The sequence below is a fragment of the Aotus nancymaae genome, unplaced genomic scaffold (assembly GCF_030222135.1).
Source record: "Aotus nancymaae isolate 86718 unplaced genomic scaffold, 86718_ANA_hifiasm-v0.15.2.pri h1tg000004l, whole genome shotgun sequence".
NCBI classification, from domain to species: domain Eukaryota; kingdom Metazoa; phylum Chordata; class Mammalia; order Primates; family Aotidae; genus Aotus; species Aotus nancymaae.
Window position 1 is genome coordinate 52817024 of NW_026988415.1, and position 19490 is coordinate 52836513.

The window sequence follows — 19490 nt, forward strand, 5'->3', positions numbered from 1 at the left end:
TGTCATTTTCAGCAACATGGATGAATCTGAAGAATATTATGTTACGTAAAATAATCCAGAGACAGATTCCACATGATCTCACTAATATGTAGAATCTAAAAAGTTGTTCGTATAGAAGTAGAGAGTAGATTAGTGGTTACCAGAGGATGAGGAAGGTAGTGAGTCAAGGGATGGGAACAGATTGATCAGTGTTACAAAGTTACAGCTAGGAAGAACAAATTCTGGTATTCTACTGCATAGTAAGAGGACTAGAGTTATCAACAGTGCATTGTATATTTCAAAATAGCTAGAAGAAAGGTTACTGAATGTTCATCACAAAGAAATGATGTTTAAGATGATACATATGCTAATTGCCCTAGTTGATCATTATACAATGTATATACATGTACCAAAACACCATATTGTAACCTGTAAATATGTATAACTATTATGTGCCAATCACACCTCTTTTTAAATTTTAAAAACATTTTTAAGTTTATTTCAATATTTTTAGAGGCACAGGTAGTCTTTGGTTACATGGATAAATTCTTTAGTGGTGACTTCTGAGATTTTGGTGCACTAATCACCTGAGCAGCGTACACTGCACCCAATATGTAGTCGTTTATCCCTCACCTCTTCCCACCCTTCCATCCGAGTCTCCAAAGTCCATTGTATCATTCTTATGCCTTTGCTTCTTCATACTTAGCTCCCACTTATAAGTGAGAACATATGGTATTTTGTTTTCCATTATTGAATTACTTTAGGGTTTATGCAGAGGAAAATTAAGTTTGAAAAAGTAGGCTGAGGCCAGAAAGTGAATGGCCATGAATGCCTGATAAATGAGTCTAGACTTGTTGAAATAGCCCTTTATTGAGCACTGTTACATGACTGGTGGGTCACAAGCCTAGTGGGCATCTTTTGTACATTAGATATTAGAAATCCATTTCCTCTGTCTCATGGCACTCTTATTTTCTTTTGAGAGCAGTCAAGTGAGACTATGACAAACAGTCTCATCCTCTTATAGCCAAGTAGCAAGTAATTGAATTGAAAATGACTGACGTTCCAGTTTATCTCAGTCTCAACATCATGATTAGACTATTCTGGCTATGGGGCCATGTTGTATTACCTGTTTCCTTGGTCTCCATGGCTATTTCAGTTTCTGCCTGTTTCCACACCCAACTCACTAGCCTCCCATTGATTCTGTGATACCCTGATATTTTTCCAGTGAACTAAATTTTACATAAATTAGACAGAGTCTGTTTCTGCTGCTTGTAACTAAAAAGTCCTAATTGACATCGCTATGTATTATTTTCCACATTTCACTGAAAAGAAGAGAGTATATTTGTTAAATTTAGTAAATTCCCAAGGCCACACAGCTAGCAAGTGGCAAATGTGGGTATGTTTGACTCTGGATTCTAAGTTGTATAAAATTACCTACTACAGGCTATGTGGCAGGCCAAGGTTTAAACCCTAATTTAAATCTTCAAAACTGATATTCTTATCCCTATGTCATGCTAGCTTTAAATGAGAAGTGACTGCAGATTTTAGAGAAGAGTATGATATCAAGAAAATTACATTTTAAAAGGGTTAATTTCTTTCTTTCTTTCTTTCTTTTTTTTTTTTGAGACGGAGTCTCGGTCTGTCACCCTGACTGGAGTGCAGTGGTGCCATCTTGGCTCACTGCAGCCTCCACCTCATGGGTTCAAGCGATTCTCCTGGCTCAGCCTCTCAAGTAGCTGGAATTACAGGCACCTGCCACCATGCCTACCTAATTTTTGTATTTTCAGTAGAGACCAGATTTCACCATGTTTGCCAGGCTGGTCTTGAACTCCTGACCTCAAGTGATCTGCCCGCCTTGGCCTCCCAAAGTGCTGAGATTACAGGCATGAGCCACTGTGCCTGGCAAAAGGGTTACTTTCAGAGTATGCAGGCTGGAAGAGAAGCAAGAGAGTTTGAGGTTGGAAGATAAATGAAGAAGGTGAGGTGAATAATCCATGTGGGAAATGACAGGAGTCTAAACAACAAAATGATGGTGGAAATGTAAGACAGTGTAGAAGGGAACAATTACTAGAATATTCTATCAGTTTTCATAGCTGTCTCTCTGAAATGTGCATCCTGTTAATTTTTCTTTTTACTATTTTATAATAACTTTGGTCCAACAACTTCAAATTTCAGTCCAGTGAGCATAAGTCTTAGTGAATTAAACAGAATCTCTTGGTAAGCACATTATAAACTTATAAACAAGCATAGATCATTTGCAGCTAAATTAGGTACACATCATTTGCAGAAAAAGTGCAATTTGCCTAGTGATTTTATGATCAAGCAATATGGGTTGAAATTTCTTCAAATCATTGCAAAACTACAGAAAAAAGGGGTATCATAAAATTAAGATAGACATTTGTAGAAATTAGCTAAAATTTTTCCTACAAGAGTAAAAATAAACTTTTCAGAAGAATGGTTAACCCACTCACAATCTTCAGTTTTCAGGTAAGAAAAGTCCCTAGAAGCAAGAGTCATTTTTCTCCATTGAAAACAGCAGTATGAGTCAATAAGAAAAAGAATAGAAGTTTTGAAATAAGAAGAAACAATTAAAATAAAAGTAATTTCACAGAACTTAGACTGTGAACATAACGGAGAGGAGGGCAGTACTGCCTCTGATAACTTTATTGTCATCCCAAGAAAATACTATGCTTTTTGGAAAGAACAACTATGTAAAAGCTTCAACCACCAATCAGAATAAAGCATAAACTCCTTAAAAATGATACAATTTACATGGCACCCATTATGATGATACATTAGACCAGCCTATATGAGTGCTGTTCAAGTGAAAGATAGTTCCTACTTTGCAAAAGTGGTAATTGAAATACTATTTCAGCTCTCTATATAAACTCTGACCAAAGAATGACCCAATTTAACCAAACAATGTTATTCATTATTGTCTTAAATATTTGTTTTTTAATTATAAAAATAACACATGCTTGTTTTAAAAATTCAAAAAGTGATTCAGAATAGAAAATAAAAAGTTAAAACTTTTCCTTGAATCTAATTACACTAGTTCAGTGTATTATTGTCATAAATTTTTCTATGTTAATGAAAACAAACACACATGCATATAACATATATACATCCATACTTTTTATATAGATGGGATCAAATAAAAGATACTGTCTCACTACTTGCTTTTTTCGTTTGGCACTCTATTACGAACATCGTTTTTACATGTTGAGAACCAGCTCTTTGGGTCTAAGTAATCAAGGCAGATGTGTCCTTAAGCTCTGGTTTCTGGCATTTTCCCAACCATCTAAATGTTTTAATAACTGATTTTTGTATTAAAAAGTTTTGACTTCAGGCATAAAAAGAGGCACATAGTTCAATAGAACAGAACAGAAAATAAAAAAATTAATCCACATATCTACAGCCAACTGATTTTTGACAAAGGCAACAAGAACACTCATTGGGAAAGGGCAGACTCTTCAATAAATAACTCTGGGAAAATTGGATAACCATAGGCAGAAGAATGAAACTAGACTCCCACACCTCTCTCCCTATACAACAATAAACTCAAAATGGATCAGACTTAAATGTAAGACACAAGACTATACAACTATTACAAGAAAACATGGAGTAAATGCTTCAGGAAACTGGTTTGGGAAAAGACTTTATGAATAAGACCTCAAAAACACAAGCAACGAACGCAACCATAAACAACTGGGACTATATCAAACTAAACAGCTTATGCACAGCAAAAGAAACAATCAACAATGTGAAAAGTCAACCTAGAGAATGGGAGAAAATAATTGCAAACTATTCATCCAATCAGGGAATTAATATCCAGAATATACAAAGAATTCAAAACAGCCAAAAAAATCAATTTCAAAAATTGGCAAATTATCTTAACAGACATTTCAAAAGAAGACATACAAATGGCCAAAAAATATATTTAAAAAATGTTCAACATCACTAATCATCAGGGAAACGCAAATCAAAACCACAATGAGATATCATCTCACCCCAGTTAGGATGGCTATAATAAAAAAGATAAAAATTAACAAATGCAGGTGACGATGCATAGAAAAGGGAACTCTTACACACTTTAGGTAGGAATGTGAACTAGTACAGCCACTATGGAGAACAGTATGAAGGTGCGTCAAAAAACTACAAATAGAACTATGATTTGACTTTCCAAAGAAAAGTATCTTTTAAACAATAAAGAAATTGGAGGGAAGTTGTTTTTAGTAATCTATTAGATAGGAAAATACAATGTGGCAAGTTTGATGATGCTTAATTCAAGCAACAGATTCTGATAAGAATAAAGGTAACTGGGTCATCAGGGTAGCCATTTTATGAGATATTCAGAGTACTATTTATTAAAATGAGAAGTTCTGGTAATTTGATCTACATTTTCCTTTACATGCTCATTATATGTAAAGCAATTTTGCAATAATTATTATCTAGGAGTATTGCCATTTAGAAAGAAAATACTAATGAAATAAAAGGGTTAAGTACACAGACATTTTAATTTAATATTAAATGTGGATCATCATTAGATTCTGAAATTTTTCTTCTGAAGATTGTGTGTGTCCTCCTAACGATTAATAGTTTGTGAGGTATTACTATTTAGAAGTTTTAGAAGTTGATTGTTAAAACACCAATTCTTTATAGCCTGAAAATTTAGTAAACTAATGTAATTTGTTGCATGACAGATATGTATCAGTAATTTGGGCACAATTAAGAGACAATTGTTAAATAAAATTAGGATGCAATTAAAGGCTAAAAACAAATTTTATTTGGACAGCAAGTAAAAATGGTACTGCTGGTTGAGTGCAGTGACTCATACCTGTAATCCCAGCACTTTGGGAGGCTGAGGCGGGTGGATCACTTGAAGTGAGGAGTTCAAGACCAGCCTGACCAACATGGAGAAACCCCATCTCTACTAAAAATACAAAAATTAGCCGGGTGTGGTGGCAAACACCTATAATCCCAGCTTCTTGGGAGGCTGAGGTAGAAGAATCTCTTGAACCTGGGAGGTGGAGGCTGCAGTGAGCCAAGATCATGCCATCGCACTCCAGTCTGGACAATAAGAGTGAAACTCTGTCTCAGAAAAAAATAATGGTACTGCTGTGAGAAAGCCAGTTCATTCATTCAAGAAGTTAATTAGTACAGTATAAATGTATTCTTGTGCAGAGCAATACTCTGAGCAAGAACAAGGGATTATAAATAAGAAAATATCTTGGTCCCAGTCCTAGGTAAACTTAAAATATACACAGGAAAAGAACATTGTGTGTACACATAATAAATGACCTATGTGGTTCTGTTATAATGTTTATCATAAAGCATACAAAAATGTAATACACTCTAAGCAAATAAGCCCTGAAGGAAAGGAAGAGTTAAAGAACTATGTTCCATTGGATAAGTATTCCTCGAGGAGATAAGTTAAGTAAAAACTGATTGAACATGCACTATGTTATACATGTTTTACATGTATTATGTCATTTCAAGCTCACCATTGCTCTATGAGATGGGTATTATTATTATCCTCATTCTACAGATAAGAAAATTGAGGCATAGAGAGTTAAGAAATTTGCCCAAGGTCACTGAAGGGTAAAAGACACAGCTTGTACTTATACACTTGTTTGATTCAAGACAGTGGAGTATCACTAAAAGTTTGGGATTAGAGCAAGGATATAAGTGTTTTCAGAAAGACCTTTCAAAGAACCATGTATAGCATATCTGAGAGGCTAAGGAGCAGTTTGGACGCTGCTACAAGCAGATTGGTCAACTAGCCTAATCATTTATGTAGTTCTCTTTTCTGTCATATTTAATCTTTCTTACAAAAAAGGCTAAACATATTCTCATGATGTAGATAATGAAACAGTGTTAATTAAAGTATATAGTTAGCTCTAAAGAAAAAAAAATTCTTATTCTTTTAGATAGATAAACACCGGTTATAAGAGAAGACAGACAAACCTGGTCAATATTATAATTTTAAAATTTTGTTTACATCTGTTTTAAGAGAGTTGCTAAATTAATGAATCTAGAGAACATATACCTTTATTTCTTCTTTCTCTAAGAAGCAGATTTTTTTTAACCAAAAGTAACAATTAGTTCATTGACATCTTGTTTGTTTACTCACTTCTTAGAGAATTGTGAAGTGTTAGCTGTCATCACCTTGAAAGTATGAATAGTAGATTTGCTGAAACATTAGTCTACACTACATACTAAACATATACTTTCATAGAAACAACTGCCAGAATGGAGAAGAACTAATTTTTTTCTCAGAGGAGCGACCTAATGAAATTAATTAAATGTTAGCTGGGCATGGTGGCACGTGCCTGTAGTCCCAGCTACTCAGGAGGCTGAGGCAGGAGAATTGCCTGAACCCAGGAGGTGGAGGTTGCGGTGAGCCGAGATAGCGCCATTGCACTCCAGCCTGGGTAACAAGAGCGAAACTCCATTTCAAAAAAAAAAAAAAAAAAAGATTCTGCATTAAGCTGGGTGGGGTGGCTGACACCTGCAATTGCAGCACTTTGGGAGGCTGAGGTGGGTGGAACACGAGGTCAGGGGTTCGAGACCAGCCTGACCAACATGGTGAAACTCCGCCTCTACTTAAAAATACAAAAATTAGCCAGGCGTGGTGGTGCACACCTGCAATCCCAGCTACTTGGGAGGCTGAGGCAGGAGAATCGCTTGAACCCTGGAGGCAGAGGTTGCAGTGAACCGAGAGCATGCCATTGCACTCCAGCCTGGGAGACAGAGCAACTCTGTCTCAAACAAAATAAAAATAATAATTTTTAAAAAAGATTCTGCATTAAATCTTATAAATTAAGTTTAGATAGCAAATGGAATATATATTGTAGCCAATGGAATTATTTGGTTTTATATGTCTTTCAATTAAAAAATATGGGTTGTTTGTATGTATACCAGATAAAAGGTTATTACTAAAATGGCTGGGCCTTCAAATTGAAAAAATAAAAGAAGAAAATCAAATCTCAAAAAAATAAAAATAAAAATAAATAAAAAATAAAAAAAGAAATTAATTAAATGTATTTGGATATTCTGGATAAAAATTAGCAGAAAATGTCACTTTTGGCTTCCTCTTTGTCCAAATAAATTGCAAAATGTGGAAATAGCCATTGAAAAGGTCAATAGACAGACAGATAGATAAAGATATATAAGATATCACATAAGATATATGTCTTATATATGAGATATATACATATGTATCATGTATATAAGATACATCTGTCTGTCTATATATAATAAACATTGTTCACTTTTCAAAGTATTTAGATTTTTCCTTCCTTTTTAGTAAAACTAAATATAATACTTTCAAACTTGCAATAAAAAGGTTTGTTTTATTTGAATTTTAGGATGAAAATTCTTCAGATGAGTACTACAGGCAAAAGATTCTTGATTACCCTTGTAAAAGCATTCCTCTGTGATGTGGTTTTATATTTTTGAAGAATGTATGCTGTTTGTACGTTGAAAACTAGCGTTAGCAACAAAAGCAAAAATAGACAAAATGCATCACATCAAACTAGAAAGCTTTGCACAATAAAGGAAATAAACAAGTGAAGAGGCAACATATGGAATGGCAGAATACATTTGCGAACCATACATATGATAATGGGTTAAATATTCAAAATATATAAGGAACTCAAACAACTCAGTAATTTTAAAAATACATAATTTTAAAAAATGGGCAAAGAATTCAGAGATGTTGTTCAAAAGGCATACAAATGGACAACAGGTATATGAAAAAATACTTGACATCACCAATCATCAGGTAAATGCAAATTAAAACCATAATGGGATATCATTTCACTCTTGTTAGAATAGCTATTACCAAAAAGACAAAAGATAAGTTGGAGAGGATGTGGAGAAAAGTTAACCCTTGTAAACTGTTGCTGGTAATGTGAATTAGTATAGCCACTATGGAAAACAGTATGGACATTACTCAAAACTACCATAAAAATGGAACTACCACATTTTCTAGTAACCCCACTACTGAGTATATATCCATAGGATACGAAATCAATATATTGCAGACATATCTGAACTCCCATGTCCATTGCAGCATTATGTACAATAGCCAAGATATGGAATTAAACCTAAGTGTTCATCAATTGATGAATGGATGAAGAAAATGTGGTATGTATACACAATAAAGTATTGTTTGGCCTTTAAAAAGGGAAATCATGTCATTTGTGACAACATAGATAAATCTAGAGAACAGTAGGCTAAGTGAAACAAGCCAGGTACAGAAAGACAAATCTCATGTGATCTCAATTACATGTAGAGCATAAAAACGTCAAATTCATAGAAACAGTAAAATGGCAGTTACTAGACGATTGGGAGTTAGGGGTTTGAGGAGATACTGTTCAAAAGATACAACATTTCAGTTAGACAGGAGGGAGGTAAGATAGTAGATTTAGAGTGTTCTCACCAGAAAAAAATAAGTATTTGAGGTAATATATATGTTAAAATGCTTGATTTAGTCATTCAATAATGTATACATATGCCAAAACATCATATTATATGGCAAAAATATATGTAATTTTTATATAACAATTAAATTTTTTAAAAAATAGTGCTATATTAAATATCCAAATTAGGAGCTAATATTCCTTATCGTCCATTGCATTAATTGTAATTTCTCTTTTAAACTCCATGCAGTTAAGGCTATAGTGCAAGAAATGCAATTCAGAAATATTTCCTTAGAAAATAAAAATCTATAATGACACACCATATTCTGTTCATTTGAGTATATCCTTATTATTGGAATAAGCATAAAATGAAATATTTTTGCTTTGAAAACCATTGCTATGGTTTAAAACATTATAAAACAACCAATGTTTTATTTATTACTATTAATAATATCATCATAACAACCAATGTTTTACTACTATTCTTTTTTTAACCATAATTTATTAACAGCTTGAAGATACTTTCCATTTAATATTTCCATTTTAGCAAGTAGGTCTCTCTTTATCAGATGTGAGAAAAACAAAGACATTATTTGTGCTCCTGAATAATGCTAACTACTATTTCCTGTGGCTGGGCTGTGGACACCTACACAATGGCAACTCCTACAGAATAGAAGAACATTTATGTTTCTTTCTGTTATTTGTTTTCTAGGTTTTTACTGCTGTTATCTGACCCTTTATCTCACATACTTGGGAGGAGATATGAAATGTCAAGGATGAAGATCCAGCTCCTGTGACTGTCTCCACTGTAATGAAATTCTGTTATTACACAATTTTATTCTCATTCTTTCCCAAATGTATCTTAAAAATGGATAACTACCAATTCTGTCATTAAAATCAGTACACAAAGGAACAGATTAGAGAGTCCAACATAGACTCACACATACAAGGACAACTAATTTTTCACAAATGCGGAAAGGCAAGTCAGTGGTGAAAAGACAGTCTATTCAACAAACAGTGCTGGAACAACTGTATATCCATATCAAAAGAAATAAATCTTCAAGCATATCTTGTACTTTTTGCAAAAATGTATCAGACCTAAGTGTGAAACTTAAAAGTATAAAACTTAAAAAAAAAAGGAAGAAAATAATTGTGACCTTGGGTTAAGCAAAGATTTCTAAGAGATGACACCCAAAGTATGCTCCACAGAAGAAAAACAAGATAAATTGGACTTCGAAAATTGCAAACTTCTTAACCCAATTACCCTGAGTTGACCATTACACATTGTATGCATGTATCAAAATCACATGTGCCCTCAAAATATGATGTATGATGTATCAATATAAAAATTACAAATGTTTTCTCTTTAAACAGTGAAAGGCAACCTTAAGGGAATGTAAAGAAAATATACAGTCTGGGAGAAAATATTTGCAGATGCCATAACTGATAAAGAACTTACATCCAGAGTATATAAAGAACTCTCAAAACTTAATAGTAAAACCACAATCCCAATTTTTTAAGAATATCTATTAGAATGGCTAACTTTTATAACACTGTCCATATCAAGTGTTGGCACTGTTGATGGAAATGCAAAACAACCACTCTGGAAAATCGGTAATTCCTTAAAAAGTGAAACATACACATACCATATGATCCAGTCATTCCACGCCTATGTATTTTTCTAAAAGAAATTAAAACATATGTCCATACAAAACTTGTATACAAATGATCATAGCAGCCTTATTTGTAGTAGCCCAGAACTCAAAACAACAAAAATGCCATCAAAAATTGTAGTATTGCCAAGTAATGAATAATTACTCAGCAGTAAACAGGAAAAATAAATTCCTGATACACACAACATCATGGGTGAATTTCAAAAATAATTCTGGCAGTGAAAAACAGGCAAAAAAGAGGGACATACTACATTATTCCACCTATAAAATTTTAGAAAATGCAAATATCTATAGGAACAGAAAACAGACCAGTGATTGTCTAGGGACAAGAGGAGAGATTCAAAGATATATAAGGAAACTGTTGGGGATGGTACAATTCTCATTATTTTGTCTGTGGTGATACTTTCACCGATTCACACATTTATCAAAACTTACAAAACTGTATATTTTACATGCCATTATTGTGTGTCTATTATACATCAATAACATGGTTTTTAAAAAGGAATTAACTTGTGTATTCAGATAAAACTTGTCCAAGAAGAACAGGAGAAAGAGCCATTCAAAAATAAATGAACTTGCAATGCTTTGCTTTTTGATATGTACAACAAAAGATATACTGCTATACTTGTCATTACATACTTTGTGTGTTTGTGTGGCAGGAGTGGGTGGTGGAAGGGATTGTGTGTATGTTCATATTAAGGGAGGTAACAACAGATATTAATGTACTATGTTCAGTCTGAGCATATTATCAGATTCTGTGTTATGTATCATCTCAGGTAGAAACAGGAACATTTAACCCTCCCCACAAAAAATATCATCTATGAATTGAACAAAGAACATATCACTATGCAAATAATTTATATTTAACCTTACTAAGAAAAACAAATATATGAGATGATAAAACTCATATTTCACAGTAGAACAAATAGGATATTATTTTCATTTAGATACCTACTACATGACATTAAATAAACAAATTGATCCAAAAAAAGCCACAAAAATAAAAGTACGTTACAAGATACTTATGTATACATAACTAAAGTAGAGTATTGTGATTAGAAAAAGTCATCTACTTTCAACCCTTTTCATTGTCTACATCTATGGAAAAAATAATTCCAAACTGAAAATCACAACTGTTGATTAATAGGTTATTTTTATGTGATGTTTTTGTAAGTTTTTTTCTATTTTTCTTCCCCACGTTCTGTTCCAAACTTTTCCAGAATCAGTGTGAGTGGTTAAGTAGTAATCCATAATCCTTGAAAAGCATCCGAAAAACCCCCCAAGCATCCATTAAAAAAACAAAACAAAAAACAAAAAACAAAAAAAACCAGTTTGAATATGAAAGTAGTTGAAAGTTATTTAGTCACATTTGCCCAATATCATGAGTTATTTCCTGAAGAAATCATAGTTGCCTTAAGTAAGTCAAAGCCAAAATCATTTTACCTTTAGGATTTCACCACTGATTAATTTCTTGCTTAATTCAGTGGAAAACAAATAAAAATATGAATAGACATTTCTCAAATAAACAATAAACATGAAAAGACAATCTTACCACTAATCTAAGAAATACAAATATATAACATTGATAAATTAATTTGGAGATGTTGATTACAAATGTAAGTAGTGATTACTTCTCCATGGTATTTTGAGTTACTTTTAATTTATTCTTTGTATTTCAGTGTACTGTCTGACTTTATCAATGAACACATACCATTTTCAAAGAATGTAAAATTATCTTAAAACCGACTCATTAGTTGTTTGCAGAAAAAGTCTGACCAATGAATCAGAAAAGAATTTAGAAACAGACACAAGCAATTTCTTTAATGTGATCTAAGTAGCATTTCAAGCAAGCATGAGATAGAAAGATTACCAAATAAATGGTACTAGAAAGATGAGCTAGCTAATAAAAATAAATATTTTAACAATCTGGATTCCTAACTCATGACTGACTCTAAAATACTAATTCCTGATGCTACAAAATTTAAAACATAAGAGCATACATTTTTTTAAATCTCCATAATTTAAAATAAAAATAGTAAGTTGCAGAACAAAATTTATGTTATAACCCCATCGATGTAAATCATTGTTTCTATAACATTTGTTTTGATTAAAATTATTCAACGAAAGAATATACACTTAGTAAGTCTCATTCACCATTATACTACAGTCCTTTACCACATTTGCAGGGCATATGACAGGCACAAAAATATATTAGTTGAATGACAAAAAAAGAAACTTTATGCACTATTGGAATTGTAAATTGTGATATTCTGCAGAGAGTTTGGCAATATGAATACAATAATATTTTCATAATACGAAATGATTATCCCCAGAGCATCCATTTCTACGAATTTATCTCATGACCAATTTTCACAAGTGCATAGAAATATATGTTTTAGGTATCCAGGGACACTTTTATCATAACAGGAAAATAGTATGCATTTAAGGGGAGAGATGGTATAGAAATAGCCACCCTATAACAGGAATTTGGTCAAATAAATTAAGGCAATTATTTCCATAGAATATGCATTTCTTTAAAAATAAGATGTCAGTCATTTGCCATGAAAATACAGTCATTAGTAATTGATAAATGAACAGATTACAAAACATAATACGGTATCACATAGATAAAGCAGTATACCTAAATAGGCAGGTATATATATGCACAAGGAAATTTCTGGAAGAAAGTGCATCAAAATGCTAGTAATCCTTATCATTTGGTGGTTAAGATTCTGTGCTTTCACTACCACTGGAATTTTCTATATTGAGGTTTTATCTTTGCAATGTTCACAGACTTTGACAATTAGAGAGAAACAATAAAAGTAAATGCATTTGTGAAACAGAAAAGCGTTTCCTAACTTTTAAAAAACGTGACTACATGACAAAGCACAAATCCTATAAAGATTAATCTAACTTTAATATATTTCTTCATTTGAAATGAATAATTTATCATATTTCATATTTTAATTTACCACTTGTATTCTATGATCAGGTTTAGATAGTTAATGCGGTTAAGTGGGTTATTTTCTGCATTAGGATGCCAAATCACCTCTGTGGATTTTCCTGTTTCCATAGAATTATCAAGATAATTATCTAAAATACATCTCTAAATGACTGTATCCTGTAAACTTTTATTCAGATGGAGATGAGTAATTTTTGTCATTCTTTAAAATGTGCTAAATATGTTTCTTACCTTTCAATGAAAAGTAAATACTCGTCTTTTTTTATTGTACCAAGGGAGTTGTTCTGTAGCAGAAAAAAAAAATCCTGTAAATAAAAATAACAAATACCTGTTTTTAAACTTCATTTTGCAAAAGTTTATTCACATATTACTGGACTTGTAAATCATACTTTAATATGGTTAGAATTTTACAACATTAGAAGGAAATTGGTGGCAGATGACATCGCATACACTGACAGAAGATGCACATTCATTAGCACAAATTCCCCCTCCCATCCCACTGTTCTTCAAATTGAAACCTGCTGCACAAAAGTATAACGCACATCATTTGCTTTTTAACAATACTACCTAACATTTAATACCTCTTTGTTTTATCTACAAGGTTGTTGCAAGCATTGAGAAGGGCTACGTGGCAAGTTAGCAGCAAGGTTGGGGTATAACATATGCCAGCCTAAAAAGAGAAATATAATAAAAATGGTGTAACTGACTCACGGCAACATGGGTTCGCAAACCTTGTAGATGGATATAAACCAGGCTTGCCAAACATCACAGACAGCACTTATTAAATCAGCTTCGTGGAATGCAATACGCCTGCTGTCTAGTCCCTCCCCCCTCTGCCAATAACCGACTCTCCCTTTTTATCCAGTGTAAAAATACATGCTCATAGAATATTTAGAGAAAATCGTTTTGTTTTTAAATCGTCCATAGTCACACTACCCAATGACGCCATTTAGACCATTTTCATTCAATTTTTTTTAAACAGGTTTTTGTCAGGAGACCCGTGAAAAACTAAACGAGAAATCGGGATGGGCAGATAGCAGAAGGAAGACACGCCTCTTCTGCCCTTGTTAGGAACCATGGCTGGCATTTTTACCTCATGTCTACTTTTTGTTGTTGTTGTTTTTTGAATTATAAAACTATAAATACAGACTTTTTGGGGGTAGGGGGGACACCATCCAGGGGGTCGCACCTCAGCCAGCGAGCAGCGTCTGCGAAGGTGGGCGGAGTCAGGAGCAGTGGCGTTTGGCCGTTCGTTGGGCGTACGGTTTGTCAATTAAGGTGGACCAGCAAATGAGGAGCGAACTAAAGGCACACTGGGAACGAAATGATCGGGAGGTCTGACTGCAAGGGGAGGGGGCTCGCGATCTAAAACGAGAAGAGATCTCGGGGTCTCATACTGCGCCATTCGGCTGCGGCACACCTCGGCACTCCTTAGCTACAGCCGGAGAGGCCTTGCAGCTACCGCTGTCGCCCAGGCGTCCACTGCCGCTGCCACCTCGGCGCCGGCCTCTGCATCCTCAGCTCCAACTCCGCTCTGCACCGCACCGCTGCTACCATCGCCGCTACCACCTCCGCAGCCCGGGCCTCCGCCGCCGCCACCCAAGCATCCGTGAGTCATTTTCTGCCCATCTCTGGGCGCGCGGTCTTCGCGGTAGAGTTTTGCAGGCTTGCAAAATGGCAGAAGCAGATTTTAAAGAGGTCTCGGAACCTGTCGCCCAAAGTGTTGCGGAAGAGGAGATGGCTAGCTCGGCTAGTGATTCTGGGGAGGAATCTGACAGCAGTAGCTCTAGCAGCAGCACTAGTAGCAGTAGCAGCAGCAGCGGCAGCAGTAGCAGCAGCAGCAGCGGCAGCGGCAGTAGCAGCACTAGCAGCGGCAGCGGCTTATATAGAAAGAAGAGGGTACCTGAGCCTTCCAGAAGGGCGCGGCGGGCTCCGTGGAGAACAGATTTCGTGATTAAGCTGCCTCAGGCTGTTAGAAATCGTGTGCAAGCGCTTAGAAACATTCAAGATGAATGTGACAAGGTAGACACGATGTTCTTAAAAGCAATTCATGATCTTGAAAGAAAATATGCTGAACTCAACAAGCCTCTGTATGATAGGCGGTTTCAAATCATCAATGCAGAATACGAGCCTACAGAAGAAGAATGTGAATGGAATTCAGAGGATGAGGAGTTCAGCAGTGATGAGGAGGTGCAGGATGACACCCCTAGTGAAATGCCTCCCTTAGAGGGTGAGGAAGAAGAAAACCCTAAAGAAAACCCGGAGGTGAAGGCTGAAGAGAAGGAAGTTCCTAAAGAAATTCCTGAGGTAAAGGATGAAGAAAAGGAAGTTCCTAAAGAAATTCCTGAGGTAAAGGATGAGGAAAAGGAAGTTCCTAAAGAAATTCCTGAGGTAAAGGATGAGGAAAAGGAAGTTCCTAAAGAAATTCCTGAGGTAAAGGATGAGGAAAAGGAAGTTCCTAAAGAAATTCCTGAGGTAAAGGATGAAGAAAAGGAAGTTCCTAAAGAAATTGCTGAGGTAAAGGCTGAAGAAAAAGCAGATTCTGAAGAGGGTATGGAGGCAATCCCTGAAGTAAAAGAAGATCCTAAAGAAGCCCCTCAGGCAAAGGCAGAAGATAAAGAACAGCCTAAAGCAACAGAGGCTAAGCCAAGGGCTGGAGTAAGAGAGGCTCATAAAAGAGTTCCTGAGGAAAGGCTTCCGGAAAGAGTAAGTCTTAAAAGAGCTAGGAGGGGAAAGCCTAAAAGAGAAGACCCTAAAGGCATTCCTGACTATTGGCTGATTGTTTTAAAGAATGTTGACAAGCTGGGGCCTATGATTCAGAAGTATGATGAGCCCATTCTGAAGTTCTTGTCGGATGTTAACCTGAAGTTCTCAAAACCTGGCCAGCCTGTAAGTTATACCTTTGAATTTCATTTTCTACCCAATCCATATTTCAGAAATGAGGTGCTGGTGAAGACATATATAATAAAGTCAAAACCAGATCACCATGATCCCTTCTTTTCTTGGGGATGGGAAATTGAAGATTGCAAAGGCTGCAAGATAGACTGGAGAAGAGGAAAAGATGTTACTGTGAAAACTATCCAGAGCCGCACAACTGCTACTGGAGAAATCCAGCCAAGAGTGGTTCCTAATTCATCATTCTTCAATTTCTTTAGTCCTCCTGAGATTCCTATGATTGGAAAGCTGGAACCACAAGAAGATGCTATCCTTGATGAGGACTTTGAAATTGGGCAGATTTTACATGATAATGTCATCCTGAAATCAATCTATTACTATACTGGAGAAGTCAATGAATACGGTTCCTACTATCGAGTTGGCAAAGATTACGGAAACGGGAAGTATAGAAAATAAAAAGGTCAATCTGAAAGATTTTTCAAGAATCTTAAAAATTCAAGAAGTGAAGCAGATTCATACAGTCTTGAAAAAAGTAAAACCCTAACCTGTAACCTGAATACTATTATTTCTTATAGTCATGTTTTTGTAGTTTCTTGGTAAGTCTGTATTTGAAAAATTGTCCTAAAAAGTGTCTAAGTGCCAGTTTATGCTATCTAGACTGTGGTAGTATAATATTCTTCAAAATATGTAAGCTGTTGTCAGTTATCTAAAGCATGTTAGTTTGGTGCTACAGAGTATTGACCTTTGTGATGTCCTTTGGTCATATTCCTGTTACACTGTAGCTGTGAAACTGTCAGAATTGTTAACTGAAACAAATATTTGCTTGAAAAAAAAAAGTTTATGAAGTACCAATGCAAGTGTTTTATTTTGTTCTTTTTTCCAGCCCAGAAGACTAAAGTTTAAATCTGCTTGCACTAGCTGTGCCTTCATTAGTTTGCTATAGAAATACAGTACTTATGCTAACTAAAACAGTGTATTTTGAAGTTTGACTGCTTGAAAAAGATTAGCATACATTTAAGAATGTCAAGACCACATTTGATTCAATTGAGCGCTTGTGTATGTGACATATAGTGGCCTATAAATTTAATCATAATGATGTTATTGTTTACCACTGAGGTGTTAATATGATGTAGTATTTATAAAAAGTCCATTCACCTTATATTGTGTAATTGTAAACTAAAGATACCATGTTTTCTTTGTATTGTGTTCTACTTTCACTGAAAATAATCACTTCATTTGATATGGTTTTTCATGTTCTTTTATTGCAACCTAAAATAAATAAATATTAAAGTGTGTTATACTATAAAAATCTAGCCTTTTCTTCTGACTATAAAAGAGGGATGCTTATCATAGAAAAAAGTAGAGGATCACAATTTAATAAAAGATAACTATTATTAACGTTCTGATGTATTTTCCACATCTTAGTTTTTCTGTTAGAGGACACTCATTCAAGGTTTTGGAAAGCAACGGGACAAAGAGAAGGAACAGGGCATGGAGGGAAAGGAAGGGTAAGGGAGGAGAGGGTGGGAATGGTTAAGGGAGGAGGGATAAAGGAGGGATGGAGAAGAAAGAGGTGAGAAAGGGAAAGGGAAGGAAGGTATGTAGCAGAAGGAATAGGGGGGTGGGGGAAGAGGGAGAGGGAACTGGAGAGAAGAGGGGAAGGAAAGCTGGAATGCCTCACTCACAAAGGCCATTTATATATAAGACAAATTATGGATGCACCCTTCACCTTGACTTGGGAGGAGGTCACACTACCTTGGCTAATTTTTTCTTACAGGTGACATCAGGCTCTCATCTCTTCACCATGCAGCTTGTCACAGAGTAATTAGATCCTAAGATTTTGGTTTGTGATAAGTGGGAGCAGGTTCCCTCACACTTAAACTCGGTTTACCAGGCAGCTTTGCCCTGGATATAAAGGGAGAAGCACAGCAAATGATAAAATGGTATCTTATCTCACATTTGTCGTTTCCCAGTCCACATATGTTTTTCTTGAAGCATCACACACTGGGGTCTGTGGCGGGGCGGGGAATAGGGGAGTGACAGCAGGGGGTGGGGAGTTGGGGAGAGATAGCATGGGGAGAAATGCCAGATATAGGTGATGAGGAGGAAGGCAGCAAATCAAACTACCATGTGTGTACCTATGCAACAATCTTGCATGTTCTTTACATGTACCCCAAAACCTAAAATGAAATAAAAAAAAAGAAAGAAAACCCCATAGGAAACTGTAGCCAAAGTAAAACAGGATTTTAGAATTTCTGGCTCTCTAGGCATAAAATGATCTACAATAGTCTTCCGTACAGTACCATATATAGTTTAGCATCTTGCTTTTGTCTCTGCTTAACAACAGTCCCTCCCCCGATTTCTGTAATGTAAAAATATTACAACCAATGTCGTATTTAACCAACCACATGTGTTTGGATAGTTAGGTATTTTTTATGATTTCCACAACATCAGGAAGCAAATCGTTTTTAGCAATACCACAGTATTTTTTTTTTTACAGTGCCTGTTTTATTTCTGAGATTTTTGCTTCCATGAAGAATGGATATGGCAGATTTACTTATATGCCAGAACCAAATGAAGACTATAATAAATATACTGTACTTGGCTCCTGCTGCATAGGTGTTTAAATTGGATATATACTGTACTTGCCAGACATCACAGAGAGCAGGACCCTGAAAACTTCTACATGGGATGCAATATGCTTTTTGCATCTTAGAATTCTTACTGAAGTATTTAGCACCTTCCCTTTCTGTGTTTTCCATATTAAAGGAACACATGTTATAATATAATATTTTCAAAATAGAAGCAGAAATGCAGAAGATAAACATCACTCAGAAGCACACTATACTAAGATATGCCCTTTTTGTGGATTGGTATATTTTTTCCCAGTTTGTCACTTGATAAGGTTTTATTACTGCTCTTTTTAACTTTAAATCTAGGGACGGGGTAGGGTTGCAGAGAGCCAAAGATTCATCCATCAGTAAGGATGGAATACTGGAAATGCAATTAGTCTGTAGTGTATGCTTCAGCCACCTCTACATGTTAAGGAAGGTGGGCAGAGCCAGGAAATCTGTTGGGCTGGCACATGTATTGGGCTGCATGTTTACCCATCACACTTGCTCAGGTAATGAATGATGTCAGACGGAGAAGCCCGCTGGGAGCTAAGGTAAGGGGGAAGGGGAGGTAGTGAGAAGTGTTCAATGGGTCTTCTACACCTTCCTTATGGTGTGCTGTTTCTTGTTGCTGTGACTCAAAGCTGAGGCCAGCTGCCTCCAACCCAAGAAATAGGTCACCTCCTCCTCCAGACCACGCCCCCACCCTCTTTGTCTTCCTTTGCAATCCAGACCACCTCCTTGTTAATGAGCTCATTCCTCTCCTGAGTTGGGCTCTGAGTATCCACCTAGTCATTCTAAATCTTGGGTCTTTTTAGTTTAAGGTGGCAGACTCATATAACAAGACATTCCTAAGCAGCAGTGACAGAGACTACTAAAAAGGTAATGGAAGGAACCTGAGCTAAGCGAAGAAAGTGACAACACAGTCAAAGGATCCAAATGC

General features: G+C 35.5%; 2 protein-coding genes across 5 annotated transcripts in view; one reads left to right on the forward strand and one right to left on the reverse strand.

Annotated features, from left to right (window-relative positions):
- Nucleotides 1-13863, reverse strand: part of FAM133A (family with sequence similarity 133 member A) — a 40169-nt gene extending 26306 nt beyond the window's left edge. For 3 of the 4 annotated variants that reach the window (XM_012464685.2, XM_012464660.2, XM_012464677.2), the window contains exons 1-2: nucleotides 13752-13863; nucleotides 13272-13345 (exon numbers count right to left, since the gene is read on the reverse strand). The gene's annotated coding sequence lies outside the window, so the exon portion shown is untranslated. The remainder of the gene's footprint in view (nucleotides 1-13271; nucleotides 13346-13751) is intronic. The other variant, XM_012464668.2, reaches the window with a different exon arrangement.
- Nucleotides 13864-14631: 768 nt separating this feature from the next.
- NAP1L3 (nucleosome assembly protein 1 like 3) lies at nucleotides 14632-17244 on the forward strand. The gene has a single exon (XM_021667316.2). It carries the CDS (start codon nucleotides 14715-14717, stop codon nucleotides 16389-16391), a length of 1677 nt encoding a protein of 558 aa, XP_021522991.2. The 5' UTR covers nucleotides 14632-14714; the 3' UTR covers nucleotides 16392-17244.
- Nucleotides 17245-19490: the final 2246 nt, after the last annotated feature.

What these genes read in the sequence shown, in the direction of transcription:
- NAP1L3 (XM_021667316.2), top strand. Translation starts at nt 14,715, where the DNA reads ATGGCAGAAGCAGATTTTAAAGAGGTCTCGGAACCTGTCGCCCAAAGT.